At 45.3% G+C, this 27,303-nt stretch overlaps 1 protein-coding gene across 10 annotated transcripts in view; it reads left to right on the plus strand.

Moving 5' to 3' along the window:
* Positions 1–27,303, plus strand: part of NUP210L (nucleoporin 210 like) — an 86,109-nt gene that overhangs the window by 49,029 nt on the left and 9,777 nt on the right. For 9 of the 10 annotated variants that reach the window (XR_014304090.1, XM_082703463.1, XM_082703466.1 and 6 more), the window contains 17 exons: positions 4,262–4,454; positions 8,224–8,312; positions 8,500–8,604; positions 8,843–8,944; positions 9,846–9,974; positions 10,466–10,593; positions 11,348–11,480; positions 12,584–12,646; positions 12,999–13,178; positions 13,532–13,612; positions 13,694–13,825; positions 14,474–14,632; positions 15,976–16,067; positions 17,986–18,160; positions 19,467–19,642; positions 20,227–20,444; positions 22,659–22,795. Coding sequence is in view for 9 of the 10 variants with exons in the window: in XM_082703463.1 (XP_082559589.1) it covers positions 4,262–4,454; positions 8,224–8,312; positions 8,500–8,604; positions 8,843–8,944; positions 9,846–9,974; positions 10,466–10,593; positions 11,348–11,480; positions 12,584–12,646; positions 12,999–13,178; positions 13,532–13,612; positions 13,694–13,825; positions 14,474–14,632; positions 15,976–16,067; positions 17,986–18,160; positions 19,467–19,642; positions 20,227–20,444; positions 22,659–22,795 (2,292 nt within the window). In the remaining variant the exon portion in view is untranslated. The remainder of the gene's footprint in view (positions 1–4,261; positions 4,455–8,223; positions 8,313–8,499; positions 8,605–8,842; positions 8,945–9,845; positions 9,975–10,465; positions 10,594–11,347; positions 11,481–12,583; positions 12,647–12,998; positions 13,179–13,531; positions 13,613–13,693; positions 13,826–14,473; positions 14,633–15,975; positions 16,068–17,985; positions 18,161–19,466; positions 19,643–20,226; positions 20,445–22,658; positions 22,796–27,303) is intronic. The other variant, XM_082703462.1, reaches the window with a different exon arrangement.

The following is a 27,303-nucleotide window of genomic DNA, read 5'->3' on the forward strand; positions in this document are numbered from 1 at the left end:
TTCTGATAAAAAAGTAGGTATTAATCTTATGTTCTTCCCTTTCTGCTTTTATGACTCTCTCTTTGACTGTGCTTCTGACATGTTTAGATGCACATCTCTTTGAATTTATCCTGCCTGGAGTTCTTTGTGTTTCTTGAAGGTTAAATGTTGTTCATCAGTTTAGGAAGTTTCTATTTTTTCAACTATCCTTTCTTCCTCTTTTTTTTTTCCTTTCTTTTCTTTGTAGGGCTCTCATTTTGCATATATTGATATACTCAATGGTGTCCTGTGGGTCTCTGATGCTATTCATTTTTCTTTATCCTTTTTTCTTGCTGTTCATCAGACTGGATAATCTCAGCTGACCTATTTTAAAGTTCTCTTATTCTTTCTTCTGCCTATTCAGATCGGCTATTTAGTTCCTCTGGTGAATTTTTCATTGCGATTATACTCTACAATTTCAAAATTTACTTTGGTTCTTTATTGATATCTTCTATATGCTAAGACATTATTATCATACTTTACTTAATTTAAACATAAATTTCATTAGTTCTCTGAACAAAATAGTTGATTCAAAAAGTCTATGTATATGGGGCACCTGGGTGGTTCATCTGCCTTTGGCTCAGGTCATGATCCCAGGGGCCAGGGACTGAGTCCGTGTTGGGCTCCCTGATCGGGGGAGCCCGCTTCTCCCTCTCCCACTCCCCCTGCTTGTGTTCCCTCTCTCTGTCTCTCTCTGTCAAATAAATAAATAAAATCTTAAAAAAAAAAAAAGTCTTTGTCTACTAAGTCCCATGTCTGAACATCTGCAGGGACAGTGTCCTTTTTTTTTTTTTTAAGGTTTTATTTATTGAGAGAGAGAAAGAACAGAGGGAGAGGGAAAAGCAGCCACCCTGCTGAGTAGGAAGGCTGATGCGGGGCTCAATCCCAGGATCCTGAGATCACAACCTGAGCCAAAGGCAGAGGCTTAATCGACTGAGCCACCCAGGCGCCCGAACCCCAGGACAGTTTCCATTAACTGTTTTTTTCCCTATGTATGGGCTATCATTTCTTTTTCTTTTTTTAAAGATTTTTATTTATTTATTTGAGAGAGAGAGAGAGAGAGCACAAGCGGGGGTTGGGGAGGGAAAAGGAGGCTCCCCACTGAGCAAGGAGCCCAAGATATAGGTTAATCTTAGGACCCTGGGATCATGACCCGAGCAGAAGGCAGATGCTTAACTGACTGAGCCACCCAGCTGTCCCTACTTTCTTGTTTCTTTGCATTTCTAATGATGTTTGGTCGAAAACTTGACATGTTTTTGTTTTTTTTATTTATTTGATAGAGCATGCATGCTCACAAGCAGGGAGAGCAGCAGACAGAGGGAGAGGGAGAAGCAGTCTCTCCGTGGAGCAGGGATCCTGATACGGGGCTCAGTACCAGGACCCTGGGATCATGACCTGAGCTGAGGGCATATGCTTAATGGACTGAGCCACCCGGGCGCCCCAAAACATGACAGTTTAAATAGCATTAATTGTCACGGCCAGCGCGACAAATCGGCCAGGAAAACGTGAGGGCTAAGAGGATGGTGAAAGAAATTAAGAGACAAAGAGATGGAGGCAGGAGGGCCACTGAAGATGATGTCCAACAGTACCGATTTTATTCCACATCTTACAATCATTTATAAGGCAGACCAGAATAGGAGGAGTAATACATCAGTACCTAGTCAGATGACCGCAAGTTTCTATAACAAGTTTACATTAACTACCAGCAAACCTTGTGATACCAGGTAGTTTCGGCTAAAGCCATTAGCAAGGCAGTGAACCAGGGAGTGGGTTATGGGCGGTACAGAACAAGGACCAACGGAGAACTCATGACCCTGACCACGTTGTTCCCTTCTGTAGGGGAGTGTGTGCGAGTCACACAGCACAGACCCTTTCTCAGTGTTACTCAACTTTCCCATCCTTAACCTTGTCACGGTGTCCGGACTTTGAAGGAGACGCAAGTCAGGGCCTGATTGGATCCTCGGCTCCAACCATGCCATAGCCTCCAACACATAATCTAGCAATTCTGAAATCATATTGTTCCCTCACTAGGTTTTGCGGCTGTTACTGGTTTTTGTTGTGGTAGTGGTAGCTGTTCAGTGACCTTTCTAGTTCTGTAATGTCTGTATTTCTTTGTCCCTTGTGGTCACTCCAGTCTCTACATGCTTAGCTTTGTGATCAGCTAAATTGTTGGAGATCAGTTTCCTCAATTCCAGGTATTTTGGGGGGGAGTATATTAAATTTATATATAAATTCAGAACAACTGAAATTTTTTTTTTAAGATTTTATTTATTTATTTGACAGAGAGAGATCACAAGTAGAGAGAGAGGCAGGCAGAGAGAGAGAGGGAAGCAGGCTCCCTGCTGAGCAGAAAGCCCGATGCGGGGCCCGATCCCAGGACCGTGAGATCATGACCTGAGCCGAAGGCAGCGGCTTAACCCACTGAGCCACCCAGGCGCCCCTGAAATTTTTTTTTAAAGATTTTATTTATTTATTTATTTGACAGAGGGAAATCACAAGTAGGCAGAGAGGCAGGCAGAGAGAGGAAGGGAAGCAGGCCCCCTGCTAAGAGAGAGCCCGATGCGGGGCGCGATCCCAGGACCCTGAGATCATGACCTGAGCCCAAGGCAGTGACTTAACCTACTGAGCCACCCAGGTGCCCAACAAATGAAATTTTTATGACACTGAGTCATCCTAGTCATCCTGTCCCCCCAAAATATATATATATATATATATATATATATATATATATATATATATATGGAGAGAGAGATCAAATCTAGATCAAAAATAAAAAATAAGTATAAAGGATATTTTGAGAGACATTGGGGAAAACTGACTATATATTAGATGATATTGAATTAATATATTTTTTAAATCTTTATTTATTTATTTATTTATTAAAAGATTTTATTTATTTATTTGACAGAGATCACAAGTAGGCGGAGAGGCAGGCAGAGAGAGAGGGAGGAAGCAGGCTCCCTGCTGAGCAGAAAACTCCATGCGGGACTCGATCCCAGGACCCTGAGATCATGACCTGAGCCAAAGGCAGAGGCTTTAACCCACTGAGCCACCCAGGCGCCCCTTGAAATAATATTCTAATGTGTGATAATATTGCTTTTGTTACTTAGAATGTTCTCATTCATAGGAATGCATGCTAAAATATTTACGGATAAGGTGCCATGATACTTATATCATTTAGCAAAAAAGAAGAAGAAAAGACACACACAGAAATGGAGGAAGGAAAGTAGAGGGAGAAAAAGATGAGGCGAACGGTAAACCCAGAGGAAGGGCTACATTCATACTATTCTTCAACATGACTGTAGGTCTGAAAATTATCAAAGAGAGGCTCCTGGGTTCTCAGTCTGTTGAGCATCCAACTCTTGGTTTCAGCTCAGGTCAGGATCTCAAGGTCATGAAATTGAGCACCACATCGAGCTCTGTGCTCAGCAGGGAGTCTGCTTGAAATTCTTTCCCTCCCTCTACTGCCCACCCCAAATAAAAAAATAAATCTTTTTCTTTAAATTATTGAAGATTGTATTTATTCATTTGACAGACAGAGATTACAAGCAGGCAGAGAGGCAGGGAGAGAGAGAGAGAGAAGCAGGCTCCCCGCTGAGCAGAGAGCCCAATGTGGGGCTCGATCCCAGGACCCTGAGATCATGACCTGAGCCGAAGGCAGAGGCTTAATCCACTGAGCCATCCAGGAGCCTCTAAAAAAATAAATCTTAAAAAAAAAAAAAAAAGAAAGAAAGAAAATTGTCAAAGAGAAAAGAATGGGATAAACATGAGCCCTTGCTTCAGGGGAATCTCAACGCCTCCTAAACTATTGTTTTTTTCTTTATCTTTAAAAAAATTTTTAATAGATTTTAGTTATTTAGGGGCACCTGGGTGGCTCAGTGGGTTAAAGCCTCTGCCTTCAGCTTGGGTCATGATCCCAGGGTCCTGGGATCGAGCCCCACATTGGGCTCTCTGCTCAGCAGAGAGACTGCTTCCTCCTCTCTCTCTGCCTGCCTCTCTGCCTACTTGTGATCTCTGTCAAATGAATAAATAAAATTTTTTAAAAAGAGATTTTAGTTATTTATTTGACACAGAGAAAACATGAACAAGCAGTGGGAGTGGGAGAGGGAGAAACAGACTCCCTACTGAGCAGAGAGCCCGATGTGGGGATTGATCCCAGGACCCTGAAATCATGACCTGAGCCGAAGGCAGACCCTTAACGACTAAGCCACCAGGCATCCTTCTCTCTATTTTTTTAATGCAGATTCCTGTATCAAGCCTGAGGGACACCGTTCTGGAACTGGCAGTGTTTGATCAACACAGGAGAAAGTTTGATAATTTCAGTTCGCTAATGCTGGAATGGAAATCCTCAAATGAAACCCTAGCTCATTTCGAAAATTATAATTCCGTGGAGATGGTAGCAAAGGGTGACGGCAGTGGGCAGACTCGCCTACATGGTATTTTGGTGACTTAGAAATCCTTTTACATGTCTGCTTAGTGTTTCTGCACTGGTGCCCTTGGGTAACAGTTTATTTCAGATTTCATCATATCTCTCTTTTCATCTTTGGTCATTGTATGTTTTAGCAAATGTATATAAAGATTTCTTGTTGCAAAGTCAGGGTCTAGGATCCAACATTTCTCACAGGAACATAAAATTAATTTAAATCTATTTATTACATATTATTTGCCTAATGTTATAAAAATTGCATTCATTTATTAGAAAATATTTATTGAGTGACTGTTACATGTAGGACCCTGTGCTAGGCACCTGAGGATGGAGTGGCGTATGAGATAGTCGTGGCCTCTGCCCTCATATGTATGTGTGTGTGTATATAAATATGTGTATATATATACGCCTCTGCCTTTGTATAAGTATTTTTTGAAGATTTTATTTATTTATTTATTTGTTTGTTTGTTTGTTATTTATTCTAGAGGCGGGTAGGGGCAGAGGGAAAGGAAGAGAGAGAATCTCAAGCAGATTCCCTGCTGAGTGTGGAGCCCAGTGCAGGGCTCGATCTTATGACCCTGAGATCAAGACCTGAGCCAAAACCAAGAGCCGATGCTTAACCGACTGAGCCACCCAGGTGCCCCACTTATAGACTTTAGATATTACAATTGTGTTAGGTGTTTTGAAGGACAAAGATGGGGTGCTGTAAGAGTTAGAGAACCTAACGTAGTTCAGAACAGAGAAGGCCGCCCAAGAAAATACCATTTACACTGAGACCTGAGGGGGCAGCCGAAAGGGGAGACAGAGAATACGGTGAGCGACTTTTACAGAGGGACCGGAGGGACCAGCAGGGGTTCTGGGAGAGAGCAGCAAGCCCTCACGTGGCCTCAGTCCTCCGTCCTCTTCTTGTGCCACGTTTGCCAATTCACCAAAGCAGTCACCTACCCAGACCGACACAAGGTGGACAAGCCCTGCTCAAGGACACGGGTGTAAGCAGGCAAGCTTCACCGCAGGCCAGTGACAGGGACGTCTGCCGCAGAGCGATCCCCAAGTGAAGGAAGGGGTCCAGAAGGTAACTTTTCAGTTTCCGGCATGAAGGTTTGGATGGACGGTGTAACCATTCATGGGATGAGAAACGCTTAGAGGAGAAGTAAGAGTCAGCCTTCTCCACACACACAGGGAGTGCAGCCACAGGCCAAGTCTGAAAGCTCCGCTGGGGAACGCGGCAGCACGATATTCATGTGTATGTACTACTGTAACTGTGACACCAGCCGTGCGCTGCACTTCGTGTGAAACCTGGTAGCAAGGCGGGGCGCCCGGCTGGCTCAGTCGGTGGAGCATGCGACTCTTGATCTCAGGTTGTGGGTTCGAGTCTCACATTACCTGCAGAGATTACTTTAAAATCTTTAAAAAAAAAGTAGCAAGGAAAGAGATGCTCTTTACTTGCTGTAACAGTCAACCACCAGATACCATCTGTGCGCCTTCTCTTTTCTGATTTCATCCCTTCCTCTAACTCCGTCACTGTGTCCTCACGTCTGCCCATGTTACCACAGGAGCCTCCTGGCTGACCTCCCTGTGCCTGTGCTGCCCTCTAATCTGTCGTCCACACTGCTGTCTAGATTACCTTCCTAAAGTACAGATCCAAACCTCTTCCTTGAGAGAGGCAGCTGGGGCGCCTGGCTGGCACATTCAGTTCGGCATCTGACTCTGGGTTTCAGCTCAGGTCTTGATCTCAGTGTCCTGAGATTGAGCCCCGCATCAGGCTCTGAGCTCAGTGGGGTGTCTGCTCTCTCTCTCCCTCTGCCCCGGCCCCACTCTCTCTCTGTGTCTCTCTCAACTTAAATCAATCAATCAATCCATCAATCAATCAATCTTTTCAAAAATTGTTCTGGCTCCTGTGGCCTGAAGTCTACAACATGCCAAACGCCGTACCAGATGTGACCCTCGTAACAGCCCTGGTACAGTGTTACTCCCGTGATGTCAGTGTGTCCCTCCCTCATTTGTTGAATTCTTACTATATTCAAGGTGCAGTTTTAAGCTTTGAGATTACAGCAGGAAAATAGGGGAAGCAGCAAGCTCTCTGACACCGAAGCCCAAGATGTCAGCCACTTACTGTCCTGTCACCACCCTGCTGGGGGGGACTCCCCGTGTCTTTCAGGATAAAATCCCTGTGGTCCAGCTTACCATACCAACCCCGGCCTACCTCTCTGGCTCCACCTGCTGTTACTACCCATGTATACTCTGTATTTTTCTCACACTCAACAACTTCATTTATTTATTAAAAGGGTTTTTTTAAGGTTTTATTGTTTTAAGTCATCTCTACACCCAACGTGGGGCTTGAACTGATGACCACAAGATCAAGATTGCACACTCCTCTGGCTGAGCCAGCAAGGGCCCCCTACTCACAACTCGATATCCTTCGCCATGACAAGGCTTCTCGTACCTCTTCCCTTTCACACGTTTATGTTTTCTTTTCTTGCACCGTCACGGGGCTGAAATTTTCCTCTTGCCCTCTGGAAGTTTTCTGTTCCTCTATATTACCTATCTAAGGAAAGTATTCCTTTTCTGTGCTCTGCACAGAGCAGCACTCACACTCGGTATGCTAGTAGATGGTTTCCCTTTCAATCATCATAGTAAACCCTGCAGGCTTCTTGGAAAGCAAGGCTTGTGTTTTCTTCTTCATCTCGGCCTCCTCATCATCTGGCGCAGTCCCTGCAGTAGCCCCGCAAAAATCTGTGTTCATGGACGGCCGGAGCATCCTGTGGAACCCCCAGACTCAGGCGCAATCATACTACTCTTTGGAAGATAAAACAAAAATTGACTTAAGTGGCAGATTTATGGTAAACTTTTAAAAAAAGAAAGAAAAAAAAGAATAGGTAAAACAGAGTCAGATTACAGAAAGTGTCAAATACTAGTTGAAGGAGTTTGAATTTCTGTAATGAGGAATAGTTGTTTAAAGTGGCCCAGCTGAGGGGCGCCTGGGTGGCTCAGCTGGTTAAGTGTCTTCCCCGCATCCAGCTTCCTGCTCAGCACGGAGCCTGCTTCTCCCTCCCTCCCTCCCTCCCTCCCTCCCTCCCTCTCTCTCTCTCTCTCTCTTTTTTTTTTTTAAAGATGTTACTATTTATTTATTTGACACAGAGAGAGAGAGCACAAGAAGGGGGAGCAGCAGGCAGAGGGTGAAGGAGAAGCAGGATCTCTTCTAAGCAGGGAGCCTCATGTGGAACTTGATCCCAGGACCCTGGGATCAAGACCTGAGCCGAAGGCAGACACTTAATGGACTGAGCTACCCAGGCGCCCCCTCACTCCAATTTTTAAACTAAAAAATTTCTCCATACACGGTTGTTAGTCTGTGTTTGGACCCACAGACCATTAGAGTTGGAAAGAATTTTAGACTTTGCCTAGCCCAAACCCTCATTTAAAAAAGAAACTGATGGGGCACCTGGGTGGCTCAGTGGGTTAAGCCGCTGCCTTCGGCTCAGGTCAGGATCTCAGGGTCCTGGGATCGAGCCCCGCATCGGACTCTGCTCAGCGGGGAGCCTGCTTCCCTCCGTCCCCACCTCTGCCTGCCTCTCGGCCTACTTGTAATTTCTCTGTCAAATAAATAAAATCTTTAAAAAAATATATCAATCAACACAAAAACTCAGTTTTCTGTTTCTTGTGTTTCCCCTGCAGTGTTATCTTCCTGCAGTAGAACATCATTTGGGAAAAAATAGGGCAGAATTTGGTTTTCTGGAGACACTTTTGTAGTCTACATGTTACTGTTTCTCACATGTCTCCAGGTCATCAGGTCCTTAAAGTACATCAGTTAAAAGGGACTGTACTCATCGGAGTCAATTTTGTGGGCTACTCAGAGAAGAAAAGTCCAGAGGTAAGAAACAGGAATCACTGAAATGTAAGGTTCTTCATTTCTAACTTTAAAAAAAGAACAAAAGTCACTACATCACTTGCAACTGATGTAGATCTGAGACCTGTGCACCTCTCTGATTCTGTTGTCTGTGGTGCATGAAAGAACTCTGGAATCTTTTCTCACCTTTGTGGTGATTGTGCATTTCTAGAAACTTTCCAACTTGCCCAGATCTGCAGCTGTGGAGCTGCTCCTGGTGGACGATGTGTCCGTACTGCCTGAGAATGCCACCATCTATAACCACCCTGATGTGAAGGTGAAAGTTGGAGGGGTGGAGTCAAATGGGATCGCATGGGAGGGGGAGAGTGTGAGGTGACTGAGATGAACAGTAAGGCAATGAAAACAAGCTAACTTCTGTGTTGAGAATCCCTGATAAGTTTAGGTGACCTGTGCGTAATAATTAGGTGCAGCACCCTTGGTAGTCATACTGTGATAATCTTGGTTTGTTTTTGGCCCAAAGAGGATGGAGTGTTGTCTGTCTCATTTTTCCCTAGGAGATATTTAGCCTTGTGGAAGGATCTGGTTATTTTCTGGTCAACAGCAGTGAGCAGGACATTGTCACCGTCACTTACATGGAAGCAGAAAGTTCTATCCAGGTGAGGTCTAGAGATAGTCCCAGGTTGACAGTCTTGGGTTAAAGTTCATCCTTACAAGAATGATTGGAAAATTCCACTGTGAGTCTCAGACTTGTTACAAAAGTAACATTTGCCTCATTTTTTAACCTTAGTAGATTCTCCAACCCAAAACAAGCTTTCCTTTTTTTTCTTCAGCTAGCTGGGCAATTTTTGTTTCTAATGGAACCAACAGTGTAGAAGACATCTAATTATAAGCTTTCCATAAAAAGAGGGTTCATTTCTATACATTTCAAAGCAAGAACTGTGGGGACAATTAGTTGTATGTTGACTTCATAACCTGAGTGTAGGCTGTTTCTGGCCAGGGTGTGATGACTCGATATATTAAGCCGTGTTTGCAGTCAACATGCCAAGGTATTTACTTTTAATTGACGTTCAGTAATAAAAACAGTAGCTTATATTAACATATGTATGTATTTCCCTTCCTCCTAAGAGCTCAAAGAAATTTCTCTCTCCTCGGTCATACTGTTTAGCGGGGGAGATTGCAGCGCTGGGGACAGAGTTTGGAAGGACCTGTTGTGCCGGGCGGGATCCACAGCCCGTGACAGAAACAGGTTCTTCTCATGCTTCCTCCCCCACTGGTGGCTTCAGCATATCTTCATGAAATCCCTTCCCTGCTCATAATCAAGACAGCTGGATATGTACGCTGGATTCCGCTTGAATTCAGTCAGCTTAATCCTTGCTCCTTATCCTTAGTGTGTGTTAAGGGTGCAGATTGTGCTGTGCCTGCACCACGCGCTGTGACCTCTCAGTTCCCATCACAAAGGAAGTAAGTGGTTGTATTTTGTGCTTTGAATGGAAATGGCTGCTATGATCATGTTTGGGGCGTGTGTCCTTCCTCACCCAGTCATCTTCTTCCTTCTAGTTAGTTCCGGTACACCCTGGGTTTCTCACCTTGGAGGTCTACGATCTGTGCTTGGCTTTCCTGGGTCCAGCAGTGGCCTATCTCAGGGTGTCAGACATACAGGAGCTGGAGCTCGATCTGATTGATAAGGTGAGAGGCATCAGAGAAGCCGGCCTCATTCGCGCTCTGTAGCCTCACTCGCAATGGTCTGTGTGGTCTGCGCGTGCAGCAGGCCTTTAGTGATGTGAGCGGAAATGCTCCTTAAAGAACCACATTCCAGGGACGCCTGGATGGCTCAGTTGGTCGGGCAGCTGCCTTCGGCTCGGGTCAAGATCCCAGCGTTCTGGGATCGAGTCCCACGTCGGGCTCCTTGCTCGGCAGGGAGCCTGCGTCTCCCTCTGCCTCCATCTGCCAGTGCTCGCTCGCTCTCTCTCTCTGACAAATAAATAAAATCTTAAAAAAAAAAAAAGAACCACTGCAGAGCAGATAACCTAGCGCATGTTGAGTAGGGTGATTTGATAAAGGGCTCACCGGGAGCATTCAGCACCAACAAAATAGTCTGTCACCCTGAAAGAGTTAGTTAGACTGTCCTTGGTGAATGAAACACTTTCACTAAAATTATTTTTCTCTTTTACTACCAGGTTGAAATAGGTAAAACTGTGTTAGTGACTGTGAGGGTTCTTGGCTCTTCCAAACGCCCATTCCGAACTAAATACTTCAGAAACATGGAGCTCAGACTGCAGTTGGCTTCTGCCGTTGTCACCCTGACGTGAGTGCCACCTCAGCGCTTCCTTCTCCCCATGCTGGGCGTCAGGAGTCCGCTCTCCCTGCATGACTCCACATCGTCTTCGGTCCTTTTCTGCAGCCTTTCAGCCCATACTGCCCCTGTCTTCAGCCCTCCGCACCCTCAGATGTGTTGTTTCGGGACAAACCCTCATGTCTTGTGAATATTTCCATTTTATGAAACTCTCCTTGGATGGTATCGTCTGGGGTGCCTCAGCCTGGAGGACCTTCAAAACTCTTACCTAGAGAGAGAGGTGCTGGTGTTCCCCTCTGCAAAAGGGGGACCCAGAACTCCAAGTTGCTCGAGTATTTATGGTTTTGTTTATGGTTTTGTTGCCTTTGTTCCTTTGGGGCCTTAGAACAAACGCTCAGCCTTCAGGAGCTTCCTGCCATTGCCATGAACTTCGTCTTGACTCTGGAAATTTATTTTCAGGCAATTCTCTTTAGCTAGAGTTAAAATGAGCAGAAAATGTTATACATCTTAGAAAGAAGCATAACTGGCTACTCTTAAAATAAAAAATATATTTTTTAAGGATTTTATTTATTCATTTTGGGAGGGGGCTTAGGGGGAGGGAAAGGGACTAGCAGACTCTGTGCAGGGCTCGGCAAGGGGCTCCGTCCCCCACCCCAAGACCAGGACCCAAGCCAAAACCAACAGTTGGACGCTCAACTGACAGCCACCCACGTGTCCCAAAATCAAATCTTTCTTACTTACAAACACACATGTCTTGTCTTTCCAGGCTAATGGAGGAACAGGATGAATACTCTGAAAATTATATCCTTCGAGCTGTTTCTGTTGGGCAAACCACACTTGTGGCTATTGCCAGGGACAAGATGGGGAGGAAATTCACATCAGCTCCTCGCCAAATTGAGGTAAGGAAATTATCTCATCCACAGTTAGTATCGTATCTTCTTTAGCTTTATTCATCTTTTCCTGTTTAGTTTGCACAAGTTAAAAATTATTTGACTCAATAAAATGATAGTTGTCTAACTCTTGAAATAATACATAATATGTTTTAGGTTTTCGTTTTTCTGTATAAAAGTAAAATACTTCTTGTAGAAAATTTGAAAGCAAGAGAAATAATAAAGATGCAGAGTGAAAGTCACCTATGATTCCACTACTTAGAGGCAACCGTTCATTATTAATAACGCTTCACTTCTTCCCCATGCCTATTCAACATGGATGAATCATACTGCTTTTTTCATCTTAATCCTTTATCAAAAGTATTTTTTATGTCATTAAAAGCTCATTGTTGGCCAGGTGTTGGCAATTATTGAAGCTGGGTAATAGGTATCTGTACCTGAGAGTTATTATACTGCTTTCTCTACCTTTATATATGTTGGGAAAAAAGTATAAAAGAAAGATCATTATAAACATAACTTGAATGACCACTTTTAGGGCACCTGGGTGGCTCAGTCGGTTAAGTATCTGACTTTGGCACAGGTCATGATCTCAGGATCAAGTCCCATGGGGTTCTCTGCTCAGCGGGGAGTCTGCTTCTCCCTCTCCCTCTCCTCTGTGCCCTCCGTCCACTCTCTCTCTCTCACGTAAATAAATACAGGGGCGCCTGGGTGGCTCAATGGGTTAAAGCCTCTGCCTTCAGCTCTGGTCATGATCTCAGGGTCCTGGGATCGAGCCCCGCCTCGGGCTCTCTGCTCAGCAGGAAGCCTGTTTCCCCCTCTCTCTCTGCCTCCTCGTAACCTCTGTCTGTCAAATAAATAAAATCCTTTTTAAAAAAAGGAAAATAAACAAAATCTTTTTTTTAAATGACCACTTTTATTCCAATAAGTGGACATAAAATTTTTTAAGCATTCTCATTTATTTTTTGCTATTATAAATAAAATATATATCTATAAATAAAGTTAAATACATGTCTGTGTATAGGATTTTTTCCCCCTAGAATAAGCTGCATGATCATTTATTATGAAATTGATTCTGGTCTGTCCCTGTTGTCTTTTTGGTCTTTTCCTTCAAGGTGTTTCCTCCCTTCAGACTTGTTCCAGAGAAAATGACACTGATCCCAGCTAACATGATGCAGGTGATCCAAAGTCAGGAAATTCCGTGTCCCCTTTCTTCTCACCCTGCTCTGCCCCGCCCGCCGCACGTGCGCGCTCTTCTTCCTACTGGCGTCCTCTTGTCTACTCCCGCCAAGTACAGCAGGACCCGATAAAGAAGAAAAGTAGTACCTTCACGTCCCCTCATGAACAGGGAGTCACCCACCTCTGGGAACGCCCAGATCATGTGTGGCACTTGTGTTTCTTCTCCATATGAGTTGCTGTGGGATGTGTCCTGTGGGAAGTGGCGGGGAGCACTTGCTCGGACAAGTGCTGGGAGAAGAGATGGGATTTCTCTCCGTGTTCCAGGCCTCTGCTTGCATGTGTCAATTCTAGGTCATGTCTGAAGGCGGCCCCCAGCCGCAATCTATCATCCACTTCTCCGTCAGTAACCAGACGGTGGCTGTGGTGAATAGGCGGGGGCAAGTCACAGGGAAGGTAGTCGGCACAGCTGTGGTCCACGGCACCATCCAGACAGTAAATGAAGATACTGGCAAAGTCATTGTGTTTTCCCAGGTATTGGTTCTTTGCTCTGCTTCCACTTTTCTATCTGGGAGCCAAATTGGGACATGGGCGTGGCGCTGAGGGAGGGTGTCAGTAGCTCAGAAAAACCCCTGGAGCCCCTTACGTGGCGTTCTCTTAACCAAGCACGGGAAGTATGTAGTCTTCCGTGAAAACCCCCCAGAGTGCTGGCATTGGTGTAAGACCTAGTCCCTCTCTTTAGGAACTGTTTAGGGAACAAAAACAAGCACATCTACTGGCATACATTTTGCTGAGTGCCCCAGACCATAACAGGCTAGTCAGCGCCAGTGTCCTCTGCCCCGCACAGACTCCCTCTTAGCCTGCGCTTGCTTCTACCCGTGGGGCAGGATGAAGTGCACGTTGAAGTGGTCCAGCTCAGGGCCGTGAGGGTCCTTGCAGCCGCCACTCGACTCGTCACAGCAACTGAGGTCGGTAAGGGGGTTCTGTTCTTGGCGCGCTCTGGCAGTGCCCGCTGGGCAGGACATACGGCACATACATCTTCTTTTCAGATGCCAGTTTATGTCATGGGAGTGACCAGTACCCAGACCCCTTTCTCCTTCAGCAACGCCAACCCTGGACTCACATTCCATTGGTCCATGAGCAAAAGGGACGTATTGGATCTAGTACCCAGGCATTCGGAGGTATGAATGTCTCTTTGTTACGTCATCTCGGGGACATCGATAGTAGATTCACCTTATTTCATCAAGTTTGAGACTGATCTCACTTTCTAAACTCCACAGTCTCACTGTTTATCTCCCTGCCCCCTGTTCTCTGAACTCTAGAAACCTATAAATCATATGAAGCGTTCAACTGGAGAACTCAGATAATTCTATGTAATTTTTAATATACTTAGCTAGAATGAGTTCTCAAAAAAATGTTCCCTTTAGTATTGTATTTGTGAGCATTTGACTGTGTTCCATGAGCAATAACATGTCACGAACACAAGGTGCACATGTTTGACGGCTTCGCGTCGCCGTGCTCCACAGATCCTGCAAGTTTTTACACACGGAAGCTTTGTAGCAACCACATGTCTATTGGTGCCATTTTTTTTAAGGGTTTTTATTTATTTATTTGACAGACAGATCACAAGTAGGCAGAGAGGCAGGCAGAGAGAGAGGAAGAAACAGGCTCCCTGCCAAGCAGAGAGCCTGACATGGGGCTCGAAGCCAGGACCCCAGGATCATGACCTGAGTGGAAGGCAGAGGCTTTAACCCACTGAGCCACCCAGGTGCCCCGAGCACAGTGATTATTAATGAATATTTCTTAATCCATTCCTGACTGTTTTCCAGGTTTTCCTACAGCTCCCGGTAGAAAATAACTTTGCCATGGTTGTCCACACAAAAGCAGCTGGTCGGACCAGTATCAAAGTCACTGTCCGCTGTATGAACAGTTCCTCTGGGCAGCTTGAGGGGAATTTATTAGAATTGTCTGATGAAGTTCAGATTCTGGTAAGGTCCCAAACCTAAATTTTGTTTTTACATATCAAGGAGAAGAAAGTTATATTCTCTTATCATCCATGTGGAGCTTGGTCTGGATAGAGGTAGAGAAAGTGCTCCAGGGAGCCCTAGAACAGGCTCAGAGTTTCTAGAGCTTCGTCATTCTTCCTAGTTGCATCTCTATAAGTACTGATATTAGAAACTGTAAGAATATGCACTCCCCTCACCTACCCACACAATAAACACAGGATACCAAAGCAGAATTAACTAAAGAGGGACTCATTTCCGAGCTGCTCTGCCTAACACAAATATTGTGATACCATCCACTTAGGGGATCTAACCCTAACTTCCAGGAGTGTGAAGAGCACGGACGGTTGGTTTCCGCGGATTTCTCAGGCTGAAAGCTAACTGGCCCTATTGTTTTTAGTGTTCAAAAGAAAAATGATCATCTTTGGAGGGCGAATAAGTTTCTCTGCCTCTGAGTTTAGGACTGATTTTTTTTTCCTTTTTCTATTCTTCTCCTTTATTTTGGTTTTGTTTCTCTGATTCAGTGAGGGGTAGAGGAAAGCGCATTTTACTAGGAAGTAGAAAACCTGAATAATGTTCCTTCCTAATTTATTATTGTAGGTTTTTGTTCTCAAATCTCTTTTCAGGTAACAAGAGCTAAAGTTAGAAATTTCAAAATTATGGGGCACCTGGGTGGCTCAGTGAGTTGGGCCTCTGCCTTGGGCCCCGGTCGTGGTCCCAGGGTCCTGGGATCGAGCCCTGCATCGGGCTCTCTGTTCAGCGGGGAGCACACTTCCCCCTCTCTCTCTGCCTGCCTCTCTGCCTACTTGTGACCTTTGTCTGTCAAATAAATAAATAAAATCTTTAAAAAAGAAAAAAAAATTTCAAAATTATTTTATTTTTTTAAGATTTTATTTATTTTTTTGACAGAGATCACAAGTAGACAGAGAGGCAGGCAGAGAGAGAGAGGAGGAAACAGGCTTCCCGCTGAGCAGAGAGTCTGACATGGGAACTCGATCCCAGGACCCTGGGATCATGACCTGAGCCCAAGGCAGAGGCTTAACCCACTGAGCCACCCAGGCGCCCCTCAAAATTATTTTATACCTAATATCTAAGTGATACAGAGGATGTGGTAGTCAGTGTGGCTTCATCAGGAGTGGGGCTAATATTAGATTTGTGTTCTAGAACACCGAGGCATGTTTTAAGTGTCGGGCTCACTTGACAAAGAGTGTTGTGGGCCCTCAGGCCAAGCTAAAATGATGTAGATGTTGATTTGTAGTTGATATGTGAGCAAAGGTTATAGTTTTGTCTTTTCCAGAAATGAGGAAGACATTATTTTCTCACTTTAGGTGTTTGAGAAACTCCAACTGTTCTTTCCGGAGTGCCAGCCTGAGCAAATTCGGATGCCCATGAACTCCCAGCTCAGACTCCACACCAACAGGTGAGGAATTAGGGAAGGGCAGGCCAGGTTCCAGCCTTACCATTAGGAACATGGAAAGAACTCTTGCCTTCTAGGTGATTTTTCTAATCCAGAAATAAGATTTTTTAATCTTAATTTTAATCTAAATTTTTAAATCTGAAGTGAAATTCATGTTACATAAAAATTGGTTTTTTTTTTTAAAGATTTTATTTATTTATTTGTGAGAGAGAGAGAGTGAGAGCGAGCACAGGCAGACAGAGTGGAAGGCAGAGTCAGAGGGAGAAGCAGGCTCCCTGCGGAGCAAGGAGCCCGATGTGGGACTCGATCCCAGGACGCCGGGATCATGACCTGAGCCGAAGGCAGCTGCTTAACCAACTGAGCCACCCAGGTGTCCCTGTTTTGTTTTTTTAAAGATTTTATTTATTTATTTGACAGAGAGAAATCACAAGTAGATGGAGAAGCAGGCAGAGAGAGAGGAGGAAGTAGGCTCCCCGCTGAGCAGAGAGCCCAATGCGGGACTCGACCCCAGGACCCTGAGACCATGACCTGAGCCGAAGGCAGCAGCTTAACCCACTGAGCCACCCAGGCGCCCCTAAAAATCTTTTTTTAAAACTTTAGAGAGGTGGGGCACCTGTAAATAAATAAGTAAAATCTTAAAAAAAAAAAAAAGATTTTAGAATGAGAGAGCACAAGCAAGGGGAGGGGCAGCAGGCAGAGGGAGAAGCAGGCTCCCCATTGACCACGGAGCCCGATGTGGGACTCGATCCCAGGACCCAGGAATCATGACCTGAGCCGAATGCTTCACCAACTGAGCCACCCAGGCACCCCCAAATTAACCATTTTATTTATTTTTTAAAAAGATTTTATTTATTTATTTGACAGAGAGATAGAGCACAATTAAGCAGAGAGGCAGGCAGAGGGAGAGAGAGAAACAGGCTCTCCTCTGAGCAGGGAGCCCAACATGGGGCTCTATCCTAGGACCCCAAGACCATGACCTGAGCCAGAGGCAGACGGCTAACAACTGAGCCACCCAGGTGCGCCAGATTAACCATTTTAAAATGGACGATTTTGTGGCATTTATGCGCAACCCTCACCTCTGTCCAGTTCCAGGACATTTTCATCAGCACCAAAGAAGACCCATCAGCAGTCACACTAACCTATTTAGTTGAGAGACAGAGAGGGAGCGAGAGCAAGCATGAGTACGGGGAGGGGCAGTGGGAGAGGGAGAAGCAGACTCCCTGCTAAGTATGGAGCCTGACTGGGGTTCGATCCCAGAACCCTGAGATCATGACCTGAGCCACCTATTCATTTCAATAGGCGCCCCTATTTCATTTCTTTTAATGACTAAATCATATTCTGCGGTATGGATATAACATACTTAGTTTATCCATTCATCTGTTGTTGGACATTTGGGTTGTTTTTACCTTTGGCTTTTGTGAATATTACACTACTATGAATAATCACACAGAACTATTTATTTAAATATCTGTTTCAGTCCTTTTAGCTGAATTTTAAATTTATTTTTATTATTTTTTAAAGATTTTATTTATTTGAGAGAGAGCAGGGAGAGAGAGCACGAGTGAGGGTGGAAGGGCAGAGGGAGGAGAAGCAGGCTCCCCACTGAGCAGGGAGCCCCATGTGGGGCTCGATCCCAGGACCCCTAGGATCATGACCTGAGCGGAAGGCAGAGGCTTAACTGACTGAGCCATCCAGGAGCCTCTAGCTGAATGATTTTTAATGATAAATATGTAGTAGGATATGGTTTTTAGAGAGATAGGCATAACCCAAACGCAGACGCTTACTTGAGGAATAAATAAGCACATAGCATGGAGAATGGCAAGTGGTTTCCTCGGAGTAGTTTCTGACAGTAACCCTGCCACTCTCCTTTCTTTCTGGTTGCAGCCCCCAAGAAATGCCACCTGTTCCATTTGTTCCCTAGGGAAGGGGCCGCCTTTGTGACTTCCCGTGTTCTCAAGTGTTTCCCTAATTCGTCTGTCATCGAGGAGGACGGTGAAGGGCTCCTGAAAGCTGGTTCCATTGCAGGTACTGCTGTGTTGGAAGTCACGTCTGTAGAACCTTTTGGAGTCAACCAGACAACCATAACTGGAGTTCAGGTGAGTTCAGGGACTTGCTCAAGAAAAAATAAAAGGAAGGGGCGCCTGGGTGGCTCAGTGGGTGGCTCAGTGGGTTAAAGCCTCCGCCTTCGGCTCAGGTCATGATCTCAAGGTCCTGGGATAGAGCCCCGCATCGGGCTCTCTGCTCAGCAGGGAGCCTGCTTCCTCCCCTCTCTCCACCTGCCTTTCTGCCTGCTTGTGATCTCTCTCTCTGTCAAATAAATAAAGAAAATCTTTAAAAGAAAAAAAAAATAAAAGGAATACCATGGCCTTGAAGAGGCAGATTTCCTGATTTAAGAACGAGGAACTTCCCTGGAAGTCAGAACGAACTGTAAGATAGAAGACAGTCTTGACATGGACATAAACCATCAAATTAAAAGTGACCTTTAGAGCCCTTGTTATAAAAGGGATCAGCCTCAAATTGGTGCACTTCTGAGCAGTGTTGGCAAAGGGGTGTGGGGCAAGGTAGAACTATTGCTACCAAAATTAGGCTTTGTTACTAGAATTTAAAAATTCAGTCTAACATAGGGTGGCACATTGAGTTAAGCATCCAACTCTTGGTTTTGGCTCAGGTCATGATCTCAGTGTTGTAAGAGCGAACCCTGTGTCAGGCTCCATGCTGGGGATGGAGTCTGCTTGAGATTCCCGCTCTCCATGGGGCGCCTGGGTGGCTCAGTCAGTTAAGCCGCTGCCGTTGGCTCAGGCCATGATCCCAGGGTCCTGGGATTGAGCCCCACATCCGGCTCCCTGCTCAGTGGGGAGCCTGCTTCTCCTCTCATTCTCTCTCTCTCTCAAATAAATAAATAATTTTTTTAAAAAGATTTTATTTCTTTATTTGACAGTGAGAGAGGGAACACAAGCAGGGGGAGTGGGAGAGGGAGAAGCAGGCCTCTTGCCAAGCAGGGAGCCCAATGTGGGGCTTGATTCCAGGACTCTGGGATCATGACCTGAGCCAAAAGCAGATGCTTAATGACGGAGCCACTCAGCTGCCCCAATAAATAAAATCTTAAATATATATATATATATTCTGTCTCTTCTTCTGCCCCTCCCCCTGCTTGTCCGTGTGTACTCTCTCTCTCAAGTAAATAAATAAAATCTTAAAAAGAAAGTTCCGACTTCTCTCCACATTCTCTCAGCTTTAATAATTACGGGGCCATTTCCTGTACTATTGTATTTCTTATTCAACTCTGACTTAAGTCATCCCTTATGAGGAGCTGTTTCCTATGAAAGAAGAACCCCGTTTTTACCGCGGCCTGTGAACTTCAGAATCTGTCGCAGCTCCTCTCCAGTGGCCCTGCTCCCACAGGTGGCACCAGTGGCATACCTGCGGATGAGCAGCCAACCCAAGCTGTACGCCGCCCATGGGAGGGCTCTGCCGGCGTTTCCTGTGGGCATGTCTCTCACCTTCGCTGTCCAGTTCTATAACAGCATTGGAGAGAAATTCCACACACACAACACCCAGCTTCATCTGGCTCTGAACAGGTGCGGAGTCGAAGGAATGATACCCACGTTGGGGGAGAAACTGTGCAGATAGGCTAGGGTTATCCAGTAAATTCTCATGTTCTCAACTCAGAACCTGATATTTATTTCTTTCATTAGGATGGGAAACACCAGATGGTGCTGGTTGTTTAATGAAGAAGTATTTCAGGGTGTTTTCAATCTGTCAAGCCCTAGTTCACAGGAAGCCTCCATAGGGAGCTGGTAGGAGTATTATCAAAAAGCTGTACTGGGCGCCTGGGTGGCTCAGTCGGTTAATCATCCAACTCTCGATCTCAGCTCAGGTCTTGATCTCAAGGCTGTGAGTTCAAGTCATGCTGGGCATGGAACCTACCTTAAAAAAAAAAAAAAGCTTTACTGGAAAACAAATTTTTAATTTAATATAAAAGGGCTTACTGGGTACTCTGTATATAATAGATCTGACCCTTGGCCACTCATTGCTTGCCCTCCACTGTAGAATTCTTTCTGAACCTTTGAGCTGTTGAATAGAAAATGCTGTGATGAGCTCTGAACTGTGTCCTAACAGTGATCTTTCAGAGATGACCTGCTACTTTCTTATCTCCTTTCAGAGATGACCTGCTACTTATTGGGCCAGGGAATAGGAACTATACTTATGTGGCCCAGGCAGTGAACACAGGAGTGACGCTTGTGGGAATCTGGGACCGGAGACACCCAGGTGTGGCAGATTACATCCCGGTTGCTGTGGAGCATGCCATCACGCCAGACACCCAGCTCACCTTTGTTGGAGACGTCATCTGCTTCAGGACACACCTCCTCAACCACAATGGTCTGGATACCTTCCCTTTCTTTTTTTCTTTTAAAGATTTTATTTATTTATTTGACAGACAGAGATCACAAGTAGGCAGAGAGGCAGGCAGAGAGAGAGGGAGAAGCAGACTTCCCGCTGAGCAGAGAGCCCGAGGTGGGGCTGGATCCCAGGACCTGAGATTGTGACCCAAGCCAAAGGCAGTGGCTTAACCCACGGAGCCACCCAGGTGCCCCTTCCCTTTCTTAACTTCACAGCTGACAGGATGAGAAAACAACTCATCCCTTAGATAATTCTTTCAAAATGATTTAAAATCTGAGGGCCTGGGACGCCTGGGTGGCTCAGTGGGTTAAGCCGCTGCCTTTGGCCAGGTCATGATCTCAGGGTCCTGGGATCGAGTCCCACATCGGGCTGTCTGCTGAGCAGGAAGCCTGCTTCTCTCTCTCTCTCTCTCTCTGCCTGCCTCTCCATCTACTTGTGATCTCTCTCTGTCAAATAAAAAAAAATAAAATAAATAAATAAATAAATAAAATAAAATAGGGACGCCTGGGTGGCTCAGTTGGTTAAGCAGCTGCCTTCGGCTCAGGTCATGATCCCAGCGTCCTGGGATCGAGTCCCACATCGGGCTCCTTGCTCAGCGGGGAGTCTGCTTCTCCCTCTGCCTCTGCCTGCCACTCTGTCTGCCTGTGCTCGCTCTCTCTGACAAATAAATAAGTAAAATCTTAAAAAAAAATAAAATGAAATATTTTTTTTAAAAAGATCTGTTTATTTGAGAGAGAGAAAGAGAGGTGGGGGGAGGAGCAGCTGGAGAGGGAGAGAATCAAATTGCAGATTCCCCACAAGCCTGGAGCCTAAGGGTGGAGCTTGATCCCACAGCTCTTGAGATTATGACCTGAGCCAAAATCAAGAATTGAATGTTTGATCAACTGAACATTCAGGTGCCCCCCAAAATAAAATCTTTAAAAAAAAATATTGAGGGTCTCTCTAGGAATATTGGTCATGCACCTCCTGGTCGCATAGCTCACTGTATTATTACGCAGGTGGTGTGAGTACCTTGTCTTCTCGCCCCTTCCCAGCTTCTGAAGGAGGGGAGTCGGTAAGTTGAAGAGTGTAAAGGATGCGCTGAAGTGAAGGAAAATGCAGTAAGGCTTTAGTTCTAGGAACCAATTATGAGTACACTGTTTTGTGAGACACATTTGAAGGCCTAACTCTTAAATACATCATCAGCATAGTAAGGTTTGGCCTTGTACTGGGCTAGACTATACTCTCGATCAACAAAGCATTTCTGCCCCAAAAAGTGCTATTGAGCGCAAGAACATCAGTCTTTGGTTAATAAATGAGTATCGGTTCTCTGGGTTTACTGAGAGCATATTCCAAAGCTAAGTGCCCTGCCTGGGTGTGTGCGTCCCGATCCTCCCTTCGAGCAGGACTAGGGCGCGTTGTATGGCCCTGTGACCTCTTCTGGGAACTGCGGATCCATGTGGGTACAGTGATGTGATGTGAGGCCAGAGTCTGTATATTCAGGGCTTGACTGAGAGGGAGTCCACTCGGCTCAGGTCAGATCCCCCAATCCTATAAGGACTGATTTGCAAGCAATCACCACGAACATGGAACCCAGGGCCATTGAGCTAGCCCTGCTTTAGGGCTGACGGAGTTACAATCTTATGATTGTTACTCTCTTGTCAGTGAAAGACTCTTTTGCTAGATTTTGTTAGGACTGCCCTATCTTTCATTCTGGAATACTCTGACTTTCTAAATCTATACCACTTTGAATGGGAAGCAAAAGGACCAATACCAGGATCAGTAATCGAACGCCAACTCCGGGTAGCATTTTTCTGCCACTTTGAGACTGAAGCCAAAGCAAACAAACCTTCTTCCTTGCCAGCTGTCACCTTTTTGCAGTCTTCTGCTGATACCTATCAGTAGCTGAAAGAGAGTTACTCCTGTGTGTAAAAGAATTTTTCCTATTTCCTAAGAACAGTTAGATCCTCCAACTAAGTAGCTCCTTCTATGATTCTGAGGTAATCCTTGTTTTATATTGTGGGTATGATGGGGGAATTGTGGGTATTTCAGGGGAGCCTGAAAATAAAGTTATCTTCAAAGCTGAATGTTCCTCCTAGGAAAAGATACCTGTGTGCTTGAAAGGTGTGCTGATACAGAGTCTGCATAAGGGCAGAGTGACCTTCCATTTAGATCAGAGGTTGCAACCAAGTGCTTTCTCTTGTCCTTTCCTAGGTGAACCTGGGATTTGGATGATTTCTGCTGATAACATTCTACAAGCAGACACTGGCACCGGAGTGGGAGTGGCCAGGAGTCCAGGAATAGCAACAGTCTTTCATGACATCCCAGGAGTGGTAAAAACATATCGAGAGGTAACCCTAACAAGGCCAGGGTGATTATTTCCATATTTGGGGATATGCATATAGAATACACATCTGAGGAAAAGATATATACTGACATGTCAGATATAAAGCCAGCCAGAAAACTTTGGAATACAAAGCTAAACGTGATTAGGAGGCACCTGGGTAGCTCAGTCGTTAAGCATCTGCCTTTGGCTTGGGTCATGATCACAGGGTCCTGGGATTGAGCCTCACATCTGGCTCCCTGCTTGGCGGGAAGCCTGCTTCTCCCTCTCCCACTCCCTCTGTGTGCCTCTGTCAAAGAAATAAATAATATATTTTTTAAAGATTTTATTTATGTATTTGACAGACAGAGATCACAAGTAGGCAGAGAGGCAGGCAGAGAGAGAGAGGGGGAAGGAGGCTCCCTGCTGAGCAGAGAGCCCGATGCGGGACTCCATCCCAGGATACTGGGATCATGACCTGAGACGAAGGCAGAGGCTTTAACCACTGAGCCACCCAGGCGCCCCATGATTAGGATTCTTAACCCGAATAGATAGATAGATAGATAGATAGATAGATAGATAAGGGGTGCCTGGGTGGCTCAGTTGGTTAGGCGTCTGCCTTCAGCTCGGGTCATGATGTCAGGATCCTAGGCTTGAGCCCCACATCGGGCTTCCTGCTCAGCAAGGAGCCTGCTTCTCTCTCTCCCTCTGCTCCTCCCCCTGCACACTCTCTCTCAAAAACAAACAAAAAAGTTTCAGAAGAATGACTAGTGTGATTTATACTTTAAAATATCACTGTGGTGGAGTGCATGGGTGGCTCAGACAGTTCAGCTTAGGTCATATCTCAGGGTTTGAGATTGAGCCCCACACCGGGCTCTGTGCTCAGTAGGGAGTCTGTTGAGATTCTCCCTCTCCCTCTGGCCCTTCCCCCTCAAATAAGTAAATTTCTGTTAGTATTTTGGTTATGTATTAGAGGATATTCATACACATGTATACTGTCCAGCTGCACAGCATCTTTTTTTCAAGATTTTATTTATTTATTTGACAGAGATCATAAGTAGGCAGAGAGGCAGGCAGAGAGAGAGAGGGAGAAGCAGACTTCCTGCCGAGCAGATGCTGATGGGGAACTCAATCCCAGGACCCTAAAATCATGACCTGAGCTGAAGGCAGACGCATAACTGAGCCACCCAGGCGTCCCCAAAAAATCTTTAAAACAACACCAGGGGCATCAGGGTGGCTCAGTCAGCTGGGTATCTGCCTTTGGCTCAGGTCATGATTTTAGGGTCCTGGGATTGAGGCCCTGTGTTGTGTTCCTTGCTCAGCAGGGAGCCTGCTTTTCTCTTTCCCTCTGCCCTGGGTCATGCTCTCTCTCTCTCTCAAGTAAACAGAATCTTTAAAAATAAATAAATAAATAAAACAAATAAATAAAGCAGTGCCAACTCCTCCCCCCAAAACAAGGTGGTGTGAGATAGATAGATATATAGATAGATATCACTGTAGCTACTGGTTGATACTAGACAGTAGGGGCAAGGGTTGAAGAGTTGGGAAGCTATTCTTGCAATGATTCAGGTAAGATAGGATGGTGCTCGGGGTACCAGTCTGGTAACAGAGGAGGTCATGGGAAGTTGGTCAGATTCTAGTGTACTTTATAGGTAGAGCCAGGAGAATTTCTTAGCAGATTATAAGTAATCTGATGATGTGATGTAATCAGATGATATATGATTGACTTCAAGTTTTTAAAAAAATGACTTCAGGTTTTTGACTCAAAAACTAAAAGGACAGAATTGCCATCACTTGAGGGGAAGCTCAGTGGTGCAGGAGGTTAAGCGTCCAACTCTGGATTTCAGCTCAGGTCATGATCTCAGAGTTCTGAGATCGAGCCCTGCATCTGGCTCTGTGCTCATGGAGTCTGCTTGTGTCTGTCCCTCTTCTCCTCCCCCCAACTTATGCTTGTATGCTCTCTCTCTTTCAAAGAAATAATAAATAGAATCTGAAAAAAAAGAAAAGCTACACAGCTGAATGCTTAGTTGCTGAATGTGGTTCCCAGGGAAGGGGCCTGGGGTGCATGCTTTCTGCAAAACACATGCTGAAGGGCCCCTGGGTGGCTCAGTGGGTTAAGCCGCTGCCTTCGGCTCAGGTCATGATCTCAGGGTCCTGGGATCGAGTCCCGCATCGGGCTCTCTGCTCAGCAGGCAGCCTGCTTCCCCCTCTCTCTCTCTGCCTGCCTCTCTGCCGACTTGTGATCTCTGTCTGTCAAATAAATCAATACAATCTTAAAAAAAAAAAAAAACACATGCTGAATGCTACTTTCCCTTTTTACCTTTTTTTGTAAAAGCGAAAATCGTCTTTGGATTTATTTTTCTTAGGGAAACCATTTACTAATGTCTTTCTTAAAAGTGATGGGGCTTAATGCAAATTTTTGAGAAGTGAAGGGGTCCCTGTATCTCAAGGAGGGAGCGAAGGATCAGCCACGTCGAAGGTTATCGATAGGCCAGGTAGCCTGAAGACAGAAATGCCAGATGGGTTCGCAGTACAGGTGGTTACTTGACGGAGTGGCTTCAGTGCAGTGACAGGAGCAGAAGTCTGGAGAATTGAGAGGACGTGTAGGTTTGGGGCGTAAGACAGCTCTGTGAGGAACTGGAGTCAAATTTTTGTTTGGTTGGTCATTTTTTGAGATGGGAGAAAAAATGATTTAGGAGTGTTTAGTAGAGAAGGGGAAATGCGATGCAGGAGTAGGGAGTGTTGCTGAAGCAACAACCTTTAGCAGGTGAGACGGTCGAACAAGTGAAGGGTGGCTTGATGAAGCCTTTTCTCTTTCCCCTTAAATCCATGTTGGGTCTCCCTCCTCGGTGCCCAGAGGACCTGTTTGTTCCTCTTTTCATTACTCAAATGTAACAGCTATCATTTGTGGAACATCTACTGTGGGGTTGGCATTTTGCATCTGTTTTTTAAATTTTTATTTTACATCAGTATAAATATCATTTTTAATCTTCACAACCCTGCAAAGTATTATCCCAATTTTATAGATGATGGAACTGCTCACAGGGTATCTGGTGCCATGTTGTAAGGAGTCCACAGTCTAGTGAGGACAGAAATAATGACATGTAGACAATTTAAGTAACTAAAACATAACTGACCAGTGCTTTACAAGTGACAAGTTAGAAGTGCTCCTAGAGTCCAGACACGCCTGGCTGGCTCAGTTTGGGGAGTGTCTGATTCTTGATGTGCAGCTTCAAAAAAAAAAATTGTGTGTGGCGGATGCCTCCTGGCTGTCGGTTACGCGTCTGCCTTCAGTTCAGGTCATGATCCCAGAGTCCTGGGATCGAGCCCCGCATCAGGCTCCCTGCCCAGCGGGAGTTTGCTTTTTTCTGCTGTCCTGCCCCTCTCCCTGCTTGTGTTCTCAATCTCTCTCAAATAAATAAATAAAATCTTTTTTTTTTTTAAAGATTTTATTTATTTGACAGACAGAGATCACAAGTAGGCAGAGAGACAGGCAGAGGCAGAGGGGGAAGCAGGCTCCCTGCCAAGCAGAGAGCCTGATGCGGGGCTCGATCCCAGGACCCTGGGATCATGACCTGAGCCGAAGGCAGAGGCTTAACCCACTGAGCCACCCAGGTGCCCTAAATAAATAAAATCTTAAAAAAAAAAAAAAAAAACAGAAGAGGGGCATCTGGCTGGCTCAGTCAATCAGGTATCTGACTCTTGATTTTGACTTGGGTCATAATCTTGGGGTCTGTACTCAGCGCAGAGGCTACTTGTCTCCCTCCCCTTCTGTCCCTCCCCTGACTCTGATATTCCTCTCTCAGATAGGTGGATAAGTCTTAAAAAAAAAAAAATACACAAGAGGCACCTGGGTGGCTTAATGGGTTAAAGCCTCTGCCTTCGGCCGAGGTCATGGTCTCAGGGTCCTGGGATCAAGCCCCGCATCGGGCTCTCTGCTCAGCAGGGAGCCTGCTTACCTCCCCCCCTACGCCTGCCTCTCTGCCTGCCTGTGATCTCTGTCAAATAAATAAATAAAATCTTTAAAAAATAAATAAATAAAAGCTTTAAAAAAAAAAGAGGGCTGGGGACAGAGGCAGCAACTTGAGGAGTTTGAGAAGGGTTTCAGTGCTGGGGAAGCAGAGAGAGGGTCACACGAGAGGAACTGGCCTTTGCTGTCAGAGGTTACAGAGAAGTCAAAAAGGGTGTGATAGACCCTAGGTGGTATACTGTTTAAAATCATCATTTAATAGTTTACTAACGAACAGACACCCATGGAGGCCGCTTCTGTGTAGCCCTGTGACAGACTCTGGAAACACAAAGATGAGAAAGACAAAACTCCTTCCCTTCCTGAGCCTTTAATGTCACTAACTTGGTTTCAAGGTTCTTGAATATTTGAAAAAAAAAAAATCATGGTAGTACTGAGAAGACTGTGTACTGTAATACGATACACACTTACTGTAATGAATAATGACATAATGATACAGTGACAAGATAATATACATTTAAGTTGAAGATATTTGGGGGCAGAGAGCCATCATTAATTATCTTCTCACA

This window comes from Mustela nivalis (assembly GCF_964662115.1).
Source record: "Mustela nivalis genome assembly, chromosome: 16".
NCBI classification, from domain to species: Eukaryota; Metazoa; Chordata; class Mammalia; order Carnivora; family Mustelidae; genus Mustela; species Mustela nivalis.